The sequence below is a fragment of the Bufo bufo genome, chromosome 1, assembly GCF_905171765.1.
Source record: "Bufo bufo chromosome 1, aBufBuf1.1, whole genome shotgun sequence".
In the NCBI taxonomy this organism is placed as follows: domain Eukaryota; kingdom Metazoa; phylum Chordata; class Amphibia; order Anura; family Bufonidae; genus Bufo; species Bufo bufo.
Genome location: NC_053389.1, coordinates 631,540,734 through 631,560,475, shown reverse-complemented (window position 1 = coordinate 631,560,475; position 19,742 = coordinate 631,540,734). Strand labels below are relative to the sequence as shown.

The window sequence follows — 19,742 nt, the reverse complement described above, 5'->3', positions numbered from 1 at the left end:
CTCCAGCCTCACACACAAAAGTCTATGGAGAGAGGAGGAGGGATGAGGAGGCTGCTTCCAGCTAGTAAAAGATTTATGATCTCACTCTGGACTGTGTAGAGCAGGCATCCTCAAACTGCGGCCCTCCAGCTGTTTCAAAACTACAATTCCCAGCATGCCCGAACAGCCTACAGGTATCAGCCTACAGCAGGGCATTGTGGGAGTTGTAGTTTTACAACAGCTGGAGGGCCGCAGTTTGAGGATTCCTGGTGTAGAGCCTTATCTTACTATAGTAAGAGTCAAATGTGCTAGGTGTAGCCGAGCTAACTGCAGTTTGTGTGTGTCTCATACAGCTGCCTTCTATCTCTTTTCTTTCCATAGACATCAATGTTAAAAGCAGCCAGATAACAGCAGATGGAGGCCTTTTTCCGTAATATATTACAATGTTTCTTCTATTCACCTGCACTATTCATTTATGAAAAGTTGCTTGATAATACACTTTCGATAGGCATCTCCCATTATGGTTCCATGCAAACCCTTTATCTTGTCTCATTTCAGTGGATATATAATGTTTGCATCTATTGTGTTAGTGCATTATTTTCTGTGAGATTTTTTTTTTTAAATAAATGTAGCCATGCACATCCGCACATTCATTTATTAACACGTGCAGGATGTTTTTTTTTAAATCTTTTTCTGTGATTTTTGTTTGATCTAAGGCTCCTTTCACACCTGCGTTCAGGTGTCCGCTCGTGAGCTCCGTTTGAAGGAGCTCACGAGCGGTCCTGAACGCAGCCGCCCGGCCGCAATGCATTCTCAATGGAGGCGGATCCACTGAGAATGCATCCGCCTGCCAGCGCTCAGCCTCCGCTCCGCTCAGTGAGCGGACACCTGAACGCTGCTTGCAGCGTTCGGGTGTCCGCCTGGCCGTGCGGAGGCGAGCGGATCCGTCCAGACTTATAATGGAAGTCAATGGGGACGGATCCGCTTGAAGATGACACCAAATGGCCCAATCTTCAAGCGGATCCGTCCCCCATTGACTTACAATGTAAAGTCTGAACGGATCCGCTCAGGCTACTTTCATACTTAGAAAATTTTCTAAGTTTTAATGCAGACGGATCCGTTCTGAACGGATGCGAACGTCTGCATTATCGGAGCGGATCCGTCTGATGAAACATCAGACGGATCCGCTCCGAACGCTAGTGTGAAAGTAGCCTAAGCTGCAACACCAGACACAGCCCGCGGATATGAGTGAGGCTGCCTTTGCAAGGAAGCAGCCATGTCTTACAATCCTGAATGAACCCTTTAAGAAAGGCTTTCTGTCAGTTTAAGGGTACTTTCACACTAGCGTTTTTCTTTTCCGGTATTGCATTCCGTCACAGGAGCTCAATACCGGGAAAAAACTGATCAGTTTTATCCTAATGCATTTTGAATGGAGAGCATTCCGTTCAGGATGCATCAGTTCAGTCCTTCTTACGTTTTTTGGACGGAGAAAATACCGCAGCATGCTACAGTTTTCTCTCCAGCCAAAAATACTGATCACTTGCCGGAATGCCGGATCCGGCCGGATTAATTTACATTGAAGTGTATTAGTGCCGGATCCGGCATTAAGTGTTCCGGCAAAACGGATCCGGCTTTCCGCTCTGCGCATTTGCAGACCTTTAAAAAATAAAATAAAATAAAATAATACTGGATCCGTTTTTCCGGATGACACTGGAGAGACGGATCCGGTATTTCAATGCATTTGTCAGACGGAGCCGCATCCGGATCTGTCTGACAAATGCCATCAGTTTGCGTCCGGATTGCCGGATCCAGCAGGCAGTTCCGGCGACGGAGCTGCCTGTGGGAATCCTCTGCCGCACGTGTAAAAGTACCCTAAGAAAATTGATATATAAAAAAATAAATCGGGGAGGACAGTCCCATAAAAAGTATTCCTCTTCTAGTTGTGAACAGCATAACAATAATATTCACAACCAAACCTCTTATTTGGGTTCACCAATAAAGATACCGGTAATTTACAATAAAAGGTAAGGAAACATTATTAATGCCAATTACTCCTTTACCTGGCCTGCCATCTGTTCCTGATAAGAAATCTCCTTCAATATGGTCATCTTCTGGAAGTGGTCTATTCAAAAGTACAGAGAAAGTGATTGCAAACATCTACTGTAGCTAAGAGCAAACCAAGTACAAGTACAACCACCTATGAAACCATAGGATAGAATCATCATCATCATCATCATCGGGTTCTCTAACTGCACAGATAAAACGGAGGAAAGGTGGGCACTAAGGAAGACATTAAAATGGAAGGATACATATAATCCTACATGCTGTACACTGATGAAGCTCACTGCGTATGGATGCATGGTGCAGTACAGTTTACATCCACCCAGCAAGCTTCAATAGTGTACAGCGCGTGCGCCAATGGTGCACTCACTGCCGCAAGATGTTAGAGCCAGGTGACATTACCTTTAGGGTTCATTCACACGTCCGTATGTGTTTTGCGGATCCGCACATCGCCGGCCCTCTCATAGAAAATGCAATTGCGGACAAGAATAGGACATGTTCTATTTTTTTGCAGAACGGAAGTGCGGATCCACAAATGCGGACAGCACATTCCGGCTCCAATAAAAAAAATAGATAGGTCCCCGGACCCATTTTGCGGACGTGTGAATGGACCCTTCCACTGCCTGGCCCTGTCACTCACCACGGAGGTGGCGTGATTGGCGCATACACTGCCTGGAGCTCTGAAAGCAAAAGCAATGCCCTCGGTGCACCAAGTAGATTATTATAAAATAGCTCATATCTCTGGCATGACCTGGCGCAAATGGAGCTCTAGTCAGCTGTTCAGTACACATCTCCATGGAAGCTGCATTTATATCAAGGGTATGTGCTGAAAGAACCTGTCACCATCATGATGGCCCTCTGACTGCCCGGAGTACCTCCCCGCTCTGGTCATCATGTCCACAATGAGGTTTTTGGGTAGTTTATCCGATGGATGGCAGTGGTTTTGCTGCTCCAAGTCAAGTTTGCCCTGCCCCATCCCACTTCTTCACTCTTCATGGATGTGTCCAAGCTCATGTATGTCAGATGCAATGCACCCGAGATCCCACAGACTCATCACTGACTTCAAATGGTCCTTTTGCATACAGTGCATGGGGAGAATATAGTGGTATTGCGGCAAACTTCCCAAAAACATCACTGGGGACATGATGACCAGAACTGTGAGGTATTCTTGGTGATTGGGGGCCATTATTGTGTTGACAGGTTTCATTTGCATATTAATCTATATATACATAGAATAATTTAGTCCCATGCTTTCTCTGCCTCTCTTCTAAATCTGTAGATGAGGACATATGGGCCTCATAGAAGGGAGCCAACTCTGGTCTGTCCGTGCTTGTGTGCGTTTGAGATCAAGGAACTAAGGCTACTTTCACACTGGCGTTTTGGTTTCCATTTGTGAGATCTGTTCAGGGCTCATTTAAAAAACGGTCCACAATGGATCAGTTTTGCCCTAATGCATTCTGAATGGAAAAGGATCCGCTCAGAAAGCATCAGTTTGCCTCCGATCAGTCTCCATTCCGCTTTGGAGGCGGCTTGCAGCGTTTTGGTGTCCGTCTGACGAAACTGAGCCAAACGGATCCGTCCCGACACACAATGTAAGTCAATGGGGACGGATCCGTTTTCTATGACACAATCTGTTACAATAGAGACTGGATCCATGCCCACTGACTTTCAATGGTGTTCAAGGCGGATCCGTTGTGGCTCTGTTAGATAATAAAAGATAAGATAATACAAACGGATCCTGATGCAAGCGGTTGTATTATCCGAACGGATGCGTCTGTGCAGATCCATGCACCAAACGCGAGTGTGAAAGTAGCCTAAATTGTAACTGGGGACAGGGATTCTAATCTAGGCACAGAGCTGAAGTATCGGTTGCATTTCTATAAGTAACAGGATTATGGAGAATAAACGATATAATTATGGTAACAACCAAACACTTACCTTGGGAAATCTTCATCCTGCCATTCCTCTTTGAGCTCTACGCCTTCCATCCTAAGCCTCGCTTCGGTTGTAGCCACAGACTCCTGTCTGTCAAAGGATCCAGAAAACGTGTCTTGGCTAAAACAAATGCAGAAATGATTCAGGATATACAGCACAGGAGGATATGTCATGGGTATGTGAGATCACATTGGAGAAACACAACCATAAGAGGCTCCACACAAGGACTAAACGGCTGGAAACAGCAAAGATCAAGCACAGTTTTTCTAGAATATAGGGGAGCATTGTATTCTGGCACAATCGGCTCCCAAAATACAGGCATACATTGCTTTGCAACACATTTATTAAAGGGAACCTGTCACCGGGATTTGATGTACAGAGCTGAGGACATGGGTTGCTAGATGGCCGCTAGCACATCCGCAATACCCAGTCCCCATAGCTCTATGTGCTTTTATTGTGTAAAAAACAACGTTTTGAGACATATGCAAATTACCCTGAGATGAGTCCTGTACGTGAGATGAGTCCAGCGTGAAGGAGCCCAGCACCGCCCCGCATCCTCAGAATCTCCTCCTTGCTCCTCGATGTCACAAAGCCAGAGCGCCGTAATCTCGCGATGCGCGAGCTAGCGCATGCGCAGTTCCTTCCCTGAGGCTGATGCCAGCACAGGGAAGGAACACTGAAGTTGCGAGATTACGGCTCTCTGGCTTTCTGATGTCGGGGAGCAAGGAGGAGATTCTGAGGATGCGGGGGGGTGCGGGGCTCCTTCTCGCTGGACTCATCTAACGTACAGGACACATCTCAGGGTAATTTGCATATGGATCAAATGGTTTTTTTACACAATAAAAGCACACAGAGCTATGGGGACTGGGTATTGCAGATGTGCTAGCGGCCATCTAGCAACCCATGTCCTCAGCTCTATACATCAAATCCCGGTGACAGGTTCCCTTTAAGTGTTTTAGACATTTTCAGATACTTTTTGCAACTGGTGCAACAAGGAGTGTGGCTTTACAGAAAGAGGATGTGACAAATGTGGCACCATGCCCCAAAAAATACAAAAGGTAGACAGATTTATCAGTCGGCATCAGCCGCTGTGATGAGTAAGTGTGGGCCCCACACTATCAGGGGCAGAAACGTGTTCTGGAGATCACTGCTGGCCCGAGGTCACAGAGCAACATTGGGACATTTATCTAGGACAGAGGTCAGCAACCTGTCAAACACAACAGATGGGTCGATGAGAAAGCTTATTCTGCAGTACTGTCTGAATGGAGGTAGGTGCTGTGCACTTACACATTAATGCACAGGAACATGGGAAGGGGCAGGATCAATACTGACGTAGACCTCTCGTCCTCTTCTGCTTTACGTGTTATGTCTAAGGTCCAGCATGGAGAGGAGGAGTCTCTCATGTTATTATGTACGTTGCTGGCGGGGGTGGGAGGTAGTGAGAAATATTGGTTATTAATGTAAATTGGGGAGCAGTATTAATCAATCACTACAGATGCACTGTAAATGGGAGCGCAGTGGCAGTATTATTTAAAGACAATGTAGGTGCTGCAAGCTGGGTCAAAATCCTGAAAATGCGCTTGCACATAATTCTGGCAGATCTCTGCTGTTCCAAGGCTGCCTACCCCAATCTAGAAGATATCAGAAGGAAATTCTGTATGCATTTCCCCTGTAATAACATGCACAGAGCTGGGTCTTGCTGCTCTGAGAACTTACGGATCATTTAAGACCTGTGACACCGATCATAATAACCCTGTGCTGGTGCTTGATGCGCCTAAGCTATGTCGAGGCGCTGGCTTCTACAAACTTAAATCTACGACAGCACCCTGGCATAGATTTAGATCGTTTTCTATGCCAAAAACTGTTGTAGAAAATGATAAATAAAAAACGTGCCTGCCGGCCGCCCTATTCCCCGCCGCCCTATTCCCCGCCCTCCATCCCCCCCCTTTTTTTTTTTTTTTTTTTTTAGAACTGGCATACGTGGCATGGAAGAAGTTGCAGATTTTGCTGCAAATCACCTTTGCAACAAAATCGGTGCCAAATATACGCCAAAAAGTGGCGGATATTTAGTCATAAATGACACCCTTAGCTCTTTCCGTTTGTAATGTTAAGAACCTTGTGTAAAGGGAACCTGTCACCGGGATTCTGTGTATAGAGCTGAGGACATGGGCTGCTAGATGGCCGCTAGCACATCCGTAATACCCAGTCCCCATAGCTCTGTGTGCTTTTATTGTGTAAAAAAAACGATTTGATACATATGCAAATTAACCGGAGATGAGTCCTGTACGTGAGATGAGTCAGGGACAGGACTTATCTCAGGTTAATTTGCATATGTATTAAATCGTTTTTTTTTACACAATAAAAGCACACAGAGCTACGGGGACTGGGTATTACGGATGTGCTAGCGGCCATCTAGCAGCCCATGTCCTCAGCTCTATACACAAAATCCCGGTGACAGGTTCCCTTTAAAATTTGATTGAAGCTAAGAACAATGATAAATGGCATCCATTGATTAGGATGCAGCACGCCCCGGTAGTGGTGGAATAAAGCAATCATGTGTCAGAGCATTTACAAATAGAATGTACGGCTAATCTTTCTGCAAGACCCAAGTATGTTCATCATATGGCAGCAGGTGGACAAGAGAGATGGCAGCACTATCTTGGTCTCTGGGTTACTACAGATGAGATGTGCAGAATATTTCATGGCATGACGCCAAGAAAAGAAAGTATTCTTAACAAGCAGTGTCTTCTCAAGACCTGACAAAAAGCAGATTGTTATCGGGCAGCGTTCAGAAGGCATTTTGCAGTTTGCTGCCGGATCTGGCAGGTTTCAAATGTATCCATAGCCCCCATTTACCGGACAGAGGGCAAAAGTGTCCCTTTAGCCTCCACTAAAACAGAGCATGAAAGCACCCTTAAATGGGGGAAGGTCTGAGCACTGAGACCCCCACCGATCTCTAGAATGGGGGGAGAGAAGTGGGCACATATCATGCGCTCTCTCCTTGCTGCACGAGACACGCTCCATAAAAGTCTATAGGCCTGTCTCGATTCTGTTCTCAGAGTGAGAGCGCAATATGCGTACACTTCTCTTCCCTCGTTCTAGAGATCGGTGGGGGGTCTCAGTGCTTAGACCCCCACTGATCTAAACTTTTGATATGTCTCTATGAAGTCAGTGACCCTATAAAGGAATTGTCTGAATTAAATAAAAATGTGGGCAGCCTCTGCAAATGGAATAACAGAAGAATCAGTACTAGCGGCCCTCCCCACTAGTGTTTTCCTGGGTGCAGAGGTGACTTCCATGCACATAGGTCACTGCTCCAGCCAGTGATTTGCTGTGCCGTGACCTGTGCGCGCTGAACATTACCGCTGCAGTCAGACAGGTGATGTCATCAGTGGAAAGGACTGGAACACTGCACTAGAAGAGAGCAGAAACGGGGTGAGCATCCATACACAGGCGCTACCCAAGTTCTTATTTAACTCAGAAGACCCCTTTAATTGAAAGCGAGAAATAGTGAGTTGTTTTTTTTTACGATTAACGACGTGAACACAAATAGAACAGACACTGCACAGAATATTTAGGTCATAAAACTATTTAATTTACAAAACTAAATCCAGTGGTTGAGGGTGAGGTTTACATTTTCAGCTACTTCAGAGGAAGTCCAACCACCAGCGAGTGGTCAATGCAGCGAGGCCTTCACAAGTGAACCGGACTGGGTGACAAACGGCCATCAAATCAGCTGGATGGAGCAGCTTAGGGCGCCTTCACACGCTGCAGATTTTGTGGCAGAAATTTCTGCATCTGAACATCAGTGCTATTCCCCTGAATGGGTCTTCAGAAATCCATGCGCTTCCAGCCCTGATTCAGATGAATGGAACTGATTCAGTGTGAAGGCGCCGTAATGAAACCCATTCAGAATAAGCTCCAGGGGCATCTGAAAAAAACAACATGAGTGTCCTTTTGGCCTTAGTCCGGCTGCTATAAGTCGGTATGGCTTTTCGAAGCAGAGGAATCACACGAAAAAAGTAGGCGCTGCAATATGGAGTTTGCCGGAGAATCCACCTCATGTACACCCCAGAGAGAAGGCTCAATGTACAGTTAGAAACACTAGCACAATTTGGTTTTCTAGGCATGAAGTCAAATTATATCTATATATGAAGATGGAAAGAATTAAGATTGAGATTCGATTTTCAGATCCTTGAAAGATAACCTCCATGTACAATAATTTTTCTCACTCCAATAGAAAGGGTTATACACATCCACAAAAATGTCCAAGAACGAGGCCTGCAGTGAGATCCTCCAGTCAGGCTCACAGATCCATGGACGCGTGCCTAGTTCCTCTGACTGGCATGGGTCGGAGCGCTATCCGGATAGCACACTGAAGAAGAGTATGGTCGTGCGGATAACCCCTTCTGATGGTGGATGACTGGTCTCATAGGAAGTATGATCTGGAAAGAGTACTAGAAGTTTTTGTCAGACTTCTTTAAATGAAACCAGGCCTAGAGGTCACGACGGCCGGTAACAAATGCTCCTTCCAGGGTTTTAACCTGTTTATCACAGATCTTCTCAAATGGGTGTCCCTAGCTACCTCTCTCAACCAGCCACATTATAGCACACAGGGACCACGCTTCATGCATGTACTCATGTACCTACATACGGTATGTGAGTCTTCCACAGATCTGTCCAATGTTCACAGCTTATCCCTCTGCAATCAAATTGCTCCACAGGGCAGATTCCTGCAAATGTATGGCGGGACTACTTTCTCCTGGGACCTCTGGAGGCATCATTTGTGATGTGAACTAGTTCAAGACTCGCATCTTGAAAGCAGGAAAACCAATTTTTACATTTCTCTGTACAAAAAACAACCAGAAAACCATGGACATGACAGTTCAAAGCCACTGTGGTCCCATCTGACCAATGCATTACACGGCACCAAGGCCTACATTTAAGTCACAAATGATGTGCATAACATTTTTACATAAAAATGTCCAAATACTTTGAGCAAGTGCTGAGAAAATCGGGCACGGTTTAGGTCGGCTGTACCAAGCATGCATGTTTATGGGGGGAGTTGAGAGGAATTGCTGCAGGCCATACAAACATTTGGTTTACAGCTATTCAAGGTACATAGGTATCTTAAAGGGACTGCCCTACTACATACAGCTTTTTAAATACCCAACCACTACCCAGCGGGACCTGTCCCAGATGCTTGGTTTCAGATCCATTGCTGCTTAAAAGGGGTTGACCAACTTCATATAGCTTTTTAAACCCCACCCAGAGGGACATGTTGATAGAAGCATACTTACCTGCCCCCTGATGCTCAGTCCCCGCTCCACGGGTTCCTCACACCGCTTCAGACCCCACATGTAAACTTCTACAGAGGCTCAAGTCCGCTGCTGCAGCCAATGGCTGACCAAAGTTCAGTGAGATGTCTCTAAGCAGCACGTCACTGCTTGGTCACGTGCCACTTGGGGACATCTCATCGCTGCGGCCAGTCATTGGCTGCAGCGGTGCATGTTAACCATTCCATGCGGGATCTGAAGTGTAGTCAAGACATTGAGGCCAGAACTGTACACCAGGGAGCAGGTAAGTATGCTTCTCTCAACAGGTCCCGCTGAGTGGGGTTCAAAAAGCTATATGAAGTTAGACATAGCCTTTAAGCTGCTGCCTGAACCTCTGTTTGCAGTTTATCTCCCCTGAGAACAAAAGAATCAGGCATGTTGACATCCAACAGCCTGATCCTTCTAAGCCCTGACATTGGGAAAAAGTGAGGGGGGAGGGGGGGTTAATGCTAATGGATATAGCCAGCTTTAGTTATATCTGCTTGTTTCGCCTTAGACCTCTCCAAGACTGACCACAAATGGCAGCCACAGGTCCACTTTATGAAGCAGATCATAAACAATAATTCATGATTTATTGCTTTACAAGCCGCTATGAATCTGCCAAGTCGTTTTATTCACTCATTTTAGCCATAGCCCAGGAATGCATGGAAAGAAGATGAGATCCAGGAATACTGAAGGAAGAAGGAACGTCTATGGGAACAAGACAAAACAATGAGCTTGGGCATCAAAGGCAAATTATCAGGAAACCCCGAGAGGAAAACAGCTATACGCCTGAGAGGAAGCAGGAAAACGGCAGGAACACGGGGAGCAGCCTCCTCTTCTGCACACCCACAATGTGTCACCGGGCAGAGACAGCTCGTCTTACAGTGCAGATTCCGAGCTGCTGCTTCAGGCTCTTTCTATGGGCTGGTTTCATGAAATATTCATATTACCATGACTATCATAGGCAGAGAAAATGCATATTAATGCAGAAAATAAAGCCTCTCAATGCTGTAAAGTACAGCACTACACAATGTGCCACAATGTTATAGGACTGAGTTGGCCAGATCTCAAGAATTTCAACCTGACAGACCAGCTTCCTCTACAATCTGGCTGTGAATGTAGCGGTGTCCTAAAATTTCACATAGTCCGCACTCACGTGACTCTCTCCTCACATGATTCTGATTCTAGACCCGGAATAAGCAATAAAAAAAAGACTGCTACTCCTGTAAACTGAATCTGTCAGTCACTCTGAAAGGGGTGGTCCCACGAAAAATGTTCTGCAGTTTTCAACCCAGCACCTGGATCTGAATACCTTTGTAATTGCATGTAATTACCCAATGACTAATAAATAGGTGTTGGGCAGCACTGCAGACAAACAGAAACACGGAGTGCCGGCGGCCGAGGAAGCGATCCAACATCCAAATCAGATACAAAAAAGAAAATCCACGGCACTTCCAAAAAATAAAGTGTGTTTATTACACCAGGTGCCACGCTTCGGTCCTCTCAATGGAACCTTTTTCAACCCAATGACTAGTTATTCAATAAAATGTATCTGAATAGCACCACCTGCTGTGTTTTTTTCTTTCTTATTTCTTTGTCCTGCTCACTGAGAAGGCCGCACATGCTCCGTTTCATCCTTCACCTGCCTCCTGAGCTGTGATAGGCAGAGCATGGACACGCCCCCCTGAGCTGCAGCAGAAAAGACACTCCCCTTGAGCTGTCAGCTTAAAGGGAACCTGTCACCGGGATTTTGTGTATAGAGCTGAGGACATGGGTTGCTAGATGGCCGCTAGCACGTCCGCAATATCCAGTCCCCATAGCTCTGTGTGCTTTTATTGTGAATAAAAACCGATTTGATACATATGCAAATTAACCTGAGATGAGTCAGAGCTTGAAAATATGACTCTTCTCTGGTCACACAAGTAAGATATGACTCTTATGTTAATTTGCATATGTATCAAATCGTTTTTTTTTTACACAATAAAAGCACACAGAGCTATGGGGACTGGGTATTGCGGATGTGCTAGCGGCCAACTAGCAACTCATGTCCTCACCTCTATACCCAAAATCCTGGTGACAGGTTCCCTTTAAAGAGGACCTGTCACCAAAAATGCAATGCAATCTGACAGCACCATGGTGTAGAGCAGGAGAAGCTGAGCAGATTGATATATAGATTTTTTGGGGAAAAAGATTCAATAAAACTTGTAATTTATACATTTATATCAGTTTTTTCTACCTCCTGTGAACAACTATCAGTACAGCTATCTCTCTATGCACACAATGCTGTCAATCACTGATAACACCTCCCTCCTGTACCGATAGCTCTTCACAGGAAGTAGAAAAAGCAGAGATATAAATGTATAAATTACAGATTTTACTGAATGTTTTCCTACAAAACTATATATCAACCTGCTCAGCTCCTCCTGCTCTATAAAAGGGTGCTTTCAGGTTGCATTTCATTTTTTGGTGACAGTTCCTCTTTAATATAAAGCTAGCAGAGCAATGAATGAGATCTCTGGATACATGTGAGGTACAGGGCTGGTTCTAGCTTTGTTAGATTGTCATTGGATAACCCTTTAATAATCAGCCGTTCCCACTGATTGACCCGAATACTTCTTCTGACGTGCTGGAAGATCTGCATGTTTACCCAATTTCTACTCTAGATCTGTGTGACGGGTATGGCCAAGTAGGCTCCTTCACAGCCATTCTCAACTTGGTACCCATTGTGTCCTATAACGCCCAATATACCCTATCAAGCCTTATGACATTAAAGGGGTTTTCTGGGAGTATAATGTCTGTCATTGACGGGTTGGGTTGGAGAAGGTAAAAAAAATGAACCATCATAACTCGCTTTACCGATCCCCTGCCACTGCTCCAGTGATTGGCTGAATGAGCAGTCAATCTGATTACTGAGCCAGTACGGACCAGAAAGTGGAGAACAGTGGGGACCGGACCAGCGTTGGGGGATCAGTAAGGTGGGTAATGATGGTATGCTTTTATTTTAACTCTCTTCAACCCTGTTTTATATGTAAAATGTTTCCTCCAGAAAAATTTAGGGCATATTCACATCTGTATAATAATAGCAAAGAGTGGTCTTGAGTGGGACTCGCAGACTTCTCCCTCCTCCCATTGCAAGCATGGCCACATGCTGGAGGTAACTGGTGAGTTGGCTATGAGTTGGACCTTACGCTCCTGTAATTCGCCCACTGGCTCCTGGTATGGCCCATATGGCACAAGTAGGTGAGTGTTAGGTCCCGAGCTACTTTAGAAACCTTGGTGCGGTGCTCAGGCTCAGACATGTCCTCCACAGTAGGAGATGTTGGCTAATCTCTCAATTTTATCATCAGTTTGAGGGTTTAGTAAGACCGCAGAGTGCACCTGTCTTTGCAAATGTTATTATATTGTTATATTGATGATCACATCCACATAATTGCCATCTTGTGTAGGATGTCTATTGTGGTACTTGTGGTCCGCTGCAGGCATCCTGCACTGTATGCATTTTTTGCTGGGGATCGCCATTAGCAACGGGCTACAAGTGCAGGATCTGCTCCCTGTACACACATGCACAACTGCATATGGGTTTGAGCACTTCCTGCCTGTTTAACACCACGCCATTTTTTTTTTTCAGTTTGTTTGCATATTCACATCTGCACTAGTTATTTCAGTTAGAGGAGAGGAACAACGAAAATAACTAAAGTGTCGGATTCAGGACGTCAGTGAAACCAACAGGTGCCATTCACTATAATGGGGTGTGTTCGGGTGTCCGCTTTTTTTTTTTGTGTGTGTTTTTTTTAGCAGGAAAAACATCCTGCGTGCAAGACACGTCTGCTTTTTTTGGTGGAATCTACAACAGAGGCCCCGATTGGAGCCTCCAACGCAAATGTGTTTTAATGTAGTATTCAATAATGCTGGCTCTCTAGCATAAAAATACTAAAATATAACGTGGAATTCACAGTACCAGATGCTGAATACTGCAATTCTAAGAAAAAACTTTATAGAAGCACATTGTAGGTCAGTGTGCTCCTCCTGAAGGCTAGCTGTACTGTATGTGGACTCCACTCCCCTGGCCAGGAGACGTAACACCGCTATCTCTCCGCTGACCTCTCATGCCTTTCATCCAAGGTTACAGCACAGGCAGAGGACAACTCTGGAGCGAGTCCTCTGCAGGAAGTCTGCAAGTGTTGTCAGACATGTAGGGCTGCTCGTCGATGATGAGGAGTAATGAAACATACAGGTCTTTATAGGCTCCTTGGGCACAGAAAAAAGTACCCGAGGCTTTTAGGAAAATACACCTGATATCTGCTGTATTAATGCCGCAGAGCCCCGGTCTACAGGAGGCATTTTACAGAAAGGCCATAAGACAAGGTGTCATATGTTCAGTGTTATCCCATGAAAAGATATAATACAATATTTACAAAAATGTGGGGGGTGTACTCACTGTTGGGAGAAACTGTATATTTTTTTCATTTTATATGATTTTCGGGCGGATTATGAGGAACGACCATTGACGATCTGCCCATCTAGGGTACTCTCACACTAGCGCTTTTCTTTCCCGGCACTGAGTTCCATCCTAGGGGCTCAATACCGGAAAAGAACTGATCAGCTTCATCCCCATGCATTCTGAATGGAGAGCAATTAGTTCAGGATGCATCAGGATGTCTTCAGTTCAGTTTTGGACGGAGGAAATAAAGCAGCATGCTGCGGTATTCTCTACGTCCAACATGCCGGATCAGTTGCATCAATTTATATTGAAATGTATTAGTGCCGGATACGGCATTAAAAATACCTGAATGCCGGATCAGTCCTTCCAGTCTGCGCATGTGCAGACCGGTAAAAATGTGGAAAAAAAAATAGAAACGGATCTGTTTGTCGGTATGACAAACGGATAGACGGATCCGCTCTTGCAATGCATTTGTGAGATGGATCCGCATCCGGATCCGTCTACAAATGCTGTCCGTCTGCATGCAGATTGCTTGATCCAGCAGTGTGAAAGTAGCCTAAATGTGCTGCCGATCACCCGATGAACGCTCATTTATCGGGTGATCCGGTCACTGCTGGCAATGGAGATCTCTCGTTCTCATACTGTGAAGGCGGTCGCTGCATGGAAATGAGCAGTGCTGTATCATCGTGCGGTGTAAACCAACCTGTAGGCCTCATGCACTCGATTGCATCAGTTTTGCGGTCCGCAACTCGCAGCTCCGCAATACACGGATACCGGCCGAGTGCGTGCTGACATTTTATTTAACTTCTGTAGAAATGCACAAGAACGGGACATCTAGTCTTTTTGCGCGGAGGGGGGCGGAACAGACATACGGATGCGGACAGCTAGTAAGAAGCGTTCAGAGAGCTCGTGTACAAGAGGTTTCCACTGAGGTGGAGTCAAGACGTAGATAAAGTCAAGAAAGTGGAGCACTGTCACCAACAGGGGTCTCCCTCCTACATGTACGTGTTATTGGAGGTCTCCTATAGCATGTCAGAAACATACCAGTATGTAACGTACCAATCTTATATATATGCACATCACCGAGGGGCTGCCCTAACCATCAGTGGAGCCCAGCCGCGCCCATTCCGAGTTGGGTAACTTTCACATCTGCGTTTTTGCTGGATCCGGCATGGATCAGCAAAAACGCTTCTGTTATGAACGGATCCAGTTGTATTCTCTCTAAAATAGCCATGACGGATCCGGCATTAAAACCATTGTAAGCCCATGCGCACTGGATCCGTTTTCTATTGTGTTCGAGAAAACGGATCCGGCACCATTGACTTACATTGTGTTTCATGCCAGATCTGTCTTGCGCCGCATCCCATGGCGGACAGAAAAACGCTGCTTACAGTGGATTTCTGTCCGGTATGGGAACGCAATGCTTTGTGGAGCACTCCGTTCTGCTCAGTTTTCTCCCTATTGACAATGAAAGGGGACAAAACGGAAGTGTTTTTCTCCGGTATGGGGATCCTCTGCTGGTGTGAAAGTAGCCTCAGCCCGGCACCTCCCCCCCCTCATCACTCCTCGGACGTCATTCTGAGACCGCACTGTAATCTCGCGTGAGTGCTTTCACATGTCACCTAAGCGCCCACGCGGTCCTCTATTAGTGTTGAGCAAACTTGTGTTTTAAGTTCTGCGTCCAAAGTTCAGGTTCGGGTTATCGAAGTATCCCTTTATGGATTCCGCTACCACGGACCATAACGGAATTTGGAATCCATAACGGGATTCTTCGATAACCCGAACTTTGGACGCAGAGCTTAAAACACAAGTTCTCTCAACACTATCAGCCTCATGGAAAGAACGGCGCAGGCTCCAGCTTTACTTTCCATGAGGCTGTAGATTTTGGATGACTGGCACGGTGTTGGATTGGGGCAGATTTATCTCCGATAACCAGGCGCGCTGCTGCAGGCTGCATTTCATTTATGATGAGGTATAAGTCCGTGTGCCTGAACTGAGGTCTACGCCAGCCCATGGCCTTCTTCCATGGCAGAAAGCTGGTGTAGAAGACGATAAATGTGGCGGGGCCTCCAGCCCGGCGCCTCCGCACCACACGCCCTTTTCAGGAAAGGGGCTTCAACAACATACAGTCCCATGTAAGTAACATAGCCCCCCTCCCATCAGCATAGGGTTAAAGGGGTCCACTGCAACACCAGGGACCCTTGCTATAGTCTGCTGCCATGGGCCTACCGGGCGCCGCTGCAGCAGTCTCCTTCCACATCTTCAAAGCAGTGCGCCAAATGGTCCGGCAGCCCGCCCAATCCTTACAGCAAGGAGCTTTGTTATTGGTTATTTCAGGCACAGGTAGCATCGCTGCGCAGCCGTTCACAGCGTGCGCTGCGCTGATGAATAACATGGAAAAGGTCTAAGGTGTATTGGTACACCTAAGGGTCCATTCACACGTCCGCAAATGGGTCCGCATCTGTTCCGCAATATCGGGAACGGGTGTGGACCCATTCATTCTCTATGGGGCCGGAAGAAAAGCGGAGAGCACACTATTTGCTCTCCGCATCCGCATTTCCGGGCCACGGCTCCGCAAAAAAAATAAAAATATAGAACATGTCCTATTCGTGTCCGCAATTGCGGACAAGAATAGGCAGTTCTATGGGGGTGCCGGTCGGGTGTATTGCGGATCCACAATACACTACGGACGTCTGAATGGACCCATAGACATTCTTCAGAGAGTAAAATGTCCTGTGCTATGAACGCATCCGTTTTTTGCGGATCCACAATTTGTGGCCGTGTGCAGGAGCCCTGCTAGGAGCATTAACAAATTCTTTAGACCAATTTTACATGAGCGCATTCCGCCCGAGGGAGCAGTGTTTCCCAGAACCCTGATCCTCTGAAGTGAACTCGCAGCGTCAGAATGATTTATGATGCTGTGAACCAGAAATGCAGCACGTCTCCCAGATCCAACATGTCTGTGCACACTGTGCGGATATTTCCAGCATGAAAGCTGCCCTCCGGAGGGTGCTGTGACCCGCTGCACGTCAGAGGTTTGTGGGGGTTGTCAGAGAAGATTTCACCCTTTGCAATGCACAAAGCCACAACTAAATCTGCCGTTTTATAGCAGAAACCGAACAAAAATCTGCAGAAACTAGAGAGTGTGCATACGCTGGCGGCATTACTAATTGTGGACGGACCCTATTGGAGCACCACAGAGCGCCATATAACCTTTCCTATACTATCCGGCCTGCATCCGGAGAACACCGCACTATGGCTACATGTAGCATCATGTCCGGATGTCTTCTCCCAAATCAACCTCTGCTTGTCCTGGGAACACGCATGGAATCTGCAACGTGTGCACGTAGCCTGAAACTGGTCCCAGTTCTGGGACTGTGACAGAAGTATGTGGGGACCAGTGCCTTATTATACTGGTACCAGTTCTGGGAGTGTGACAGTAGTATGTGGGGACCAGTCCCTTATTATACTGGTACCAGTTCTGGGAGTGTGACAGTAGTATGTGTGGACCAGTGCCTTATTATACTGGTACCAGTTCTGGGAGTGTGACAGTAGTATGTGGGGACCAGTGCCTTATTATACTGGTCCCAGTTCTGGGACTGTGACAGTAGTATGTGGGGACCAGTGCCTTATTATACTGGTACCAGCAATGAGTCTGTAGTATGTGGGGACCAGTGCCTTATTATACTGGTACCAGTTCTGGGAGTGTGACAGTAGTATGTGGGGACCAGTACATTGTTATACTGGTCCCAGTTCTGCGAATGTGTCTGTAGTATGTGGGGACCAGCTCCTTATTATACTGGTACCAGTTCTGGGAGTGTGACAGTAGTATGTGGGGACCAGTACATTGTTATACTGGTCCCAGTTCTGCGAATGTGTCTGTAGTATGTGGGGACCAGCTCCTTATTATACTGGTACCAGTTCTGGGAATGTGACAGTAGTATGTGGGGACCAGTGCCTTATTATACTGGTACCAGTTCTGGGACTGTGACAGTAGTATGTGGGGACCAGTGCCTTATTATACTGGTACCAGTTCTGGGAGTGTGACAGTAGTATGTGGGGACCAGTACATTGTTATACTGGTCCCAGTTCTGGAAGTGTGACAGTAGTATGTGGGGACCAGTGCCTTATTATACTGGTACCAGTTCTGGGAGTGTGACAGTAGTATGTGGGGACCAGCGCCTTATTATACTGGTCCCAGTTCTGGGACTGTGACAGTAGTATGTGGGGACCAGCGCCTTATTATACTGGTACCAGCAATGAGTCTGTAGTATGTGGGGACCAGTGGCTTATTATACTGGTACCAGTTCTGGGAGTGTGACAGTAGTACGTGGGGACCAGCGTCTTATTATACTGGTACCAGTTCTGGGAGTGTGACAATAGTATGTGGGGACCAGTGCCTCATTATACTGGTACCAGTTCTGGGAATGTGTCTGTAATATGTGGGGACCAGCGCCTTATTATACTGGTCCCAGTTCTGGGAGTGTGACAGTAGAATGCGGGGACCAGTACAATGTTATACTGGTCCCAGTTCTGGGAATGTGTCTGTAATATGTGGGGGACCAGTACATTGTTATACTGGTCCCAGTTCTGGAAGTGTGACAGTAGTATGCAGGGACCAGTGCCTTATTATACTGGTACCAGTTCTGGGAGTGTGACAGTGGTATGTGGGGACCAGCGCCTTATTATACTGGTACCAGTTCTGGGAGTGTGACAGTAGTATGTGGGGACCAGTGCCTTATTATACTGGTACCAGTTCTGGGACTGTGACAGTGGTATGTGGGGACCAGCGCCTTATTGTACTGGTCCCATTTCTGGAAGTGTGACAGTAGTATGTGGGGACCAGCGCCTTATTATACTGGTACCAGTTCTGAGAGTGTGACAGTAGTATGTGGGGACCAGTGCCTTATTATACTGGTACCAGTTCTGGGAGTGTGACAGTGGAATGTGGGGACCAGCGCCTTATTATACTGGTCCCAGTTCTGGGAGTGTGACAGTGGTATGTGGGGACCAGCGCCTTATTATACTGGTACCAGTTCTGGGAGTGTGACAGTAGTATGTGGGGACCAGTGCCTTATTATACTGGTCCCAGTTCTGGGAGTGTGACAGTGGTATGTGGGGACCAGCGCCTTATTATACTGGTACCAGTTCTGGGAGTGTGACAGTGGTATGTGGGGACCAGTGCCTTATTATACTGGTCCCAGTTCTGGGAGTGTGACAGTGGTATGTGGGGACCAGCGCCTTATTATACTGGTCCCAGTTTTGGGAGTGTGACAGTAGTCCGTGGGGACCAGCGCCTTATTATACTGGTCCCAGTTCTGGGAGTGTGACAGTGGTATGTGGGGACCAGCGCCTTATTATACTGGTCCCAGTTCTGGGAGTGTGACAGTAGTATGTGGGAACCAGCGTCTTATTATACTGGTCCCAGTTCTGGGAGTTGTCTACCACTAGCCATCAGTCGCCCCCGCACGCCCGTCCGGTATAAGGCCGGGTATAGACTGATCTGATAACACTGCTCTATGGTATCCCTCAGCAGCCGCCCGCCTCCCTGCAGCACTCACTCGGCATCCTGGACGTCAGGCTCCTCAGCAGACATGTCTGCAGGTCCGTCCCCATGTATCATGTCATCGGTAGCGGGCCCGTCACACTCCACAACAAGGAGTGGCCCGGACGGCTCCTTCACGGACACCTCTGTAGACACGGCCTCCCGGAGAGTAGAGGTAGTTCCTATCCTGTACAAGGACCTTGATGACGTCACAGCCACATGACCGTGATGTCAGTGTACCACGTGACCGATCATTGTAGACTTCTGTCTATGAGTTGAAAACAGGGCGGTCTGGATAGTTTAAAGGCAGATGTGATGTGATGTGATATATGTATACATGGAGACTGTGTGTATGGAGGCTGTGCTGTACAATGTGATGTGTGTATGGGGGCTGTGCTGTACAATGTGATGTGTGTGTGTGATGTGTGTGTATGGTGGCTGTGCTGTACAATGTGATGTGTGT

At 46.7% G+C, this 19,742-nt stretch overlaps 1 protein-coding gene across 3 annotated transcripts in view; it reads right to left on the bottom strand.

Annotated features, from left to right (window-relative positions):
- BNIP2 (BCL2 interacting protein 2) overlaps positions 1-19,489 on the bottom strand; it is a 50,352-nt gene extending 30,863 nt beyond the window's left edge. For all 3 annotated transcript variants that reach the window (XM_040413831.1, XM_040413830.1, XM_040413832.1), the window contains exons 1-3: positions 19,296-19,489; positions 3,979-4,095; positions 2,040-2,101 (exon numbers count right to left, since the gene is read on the bottom strand). In XM_040413831.1, coding sequence (XP_040269765.1) covers positions 2,040-2,101; positions 3,979-4,095; positions 19,296-19,357 — 241 coding nt within the window. In that variant the 5' untranslated portion in view covers positions 19,358-19,489. The remainder of the gene's footprint in view (positions 1-2,039; positions 2,102-3,978; positions 4,096-19,295) is intronic.
- Positions 19,490-19,742: the final 253 nt, after the last annotated feature.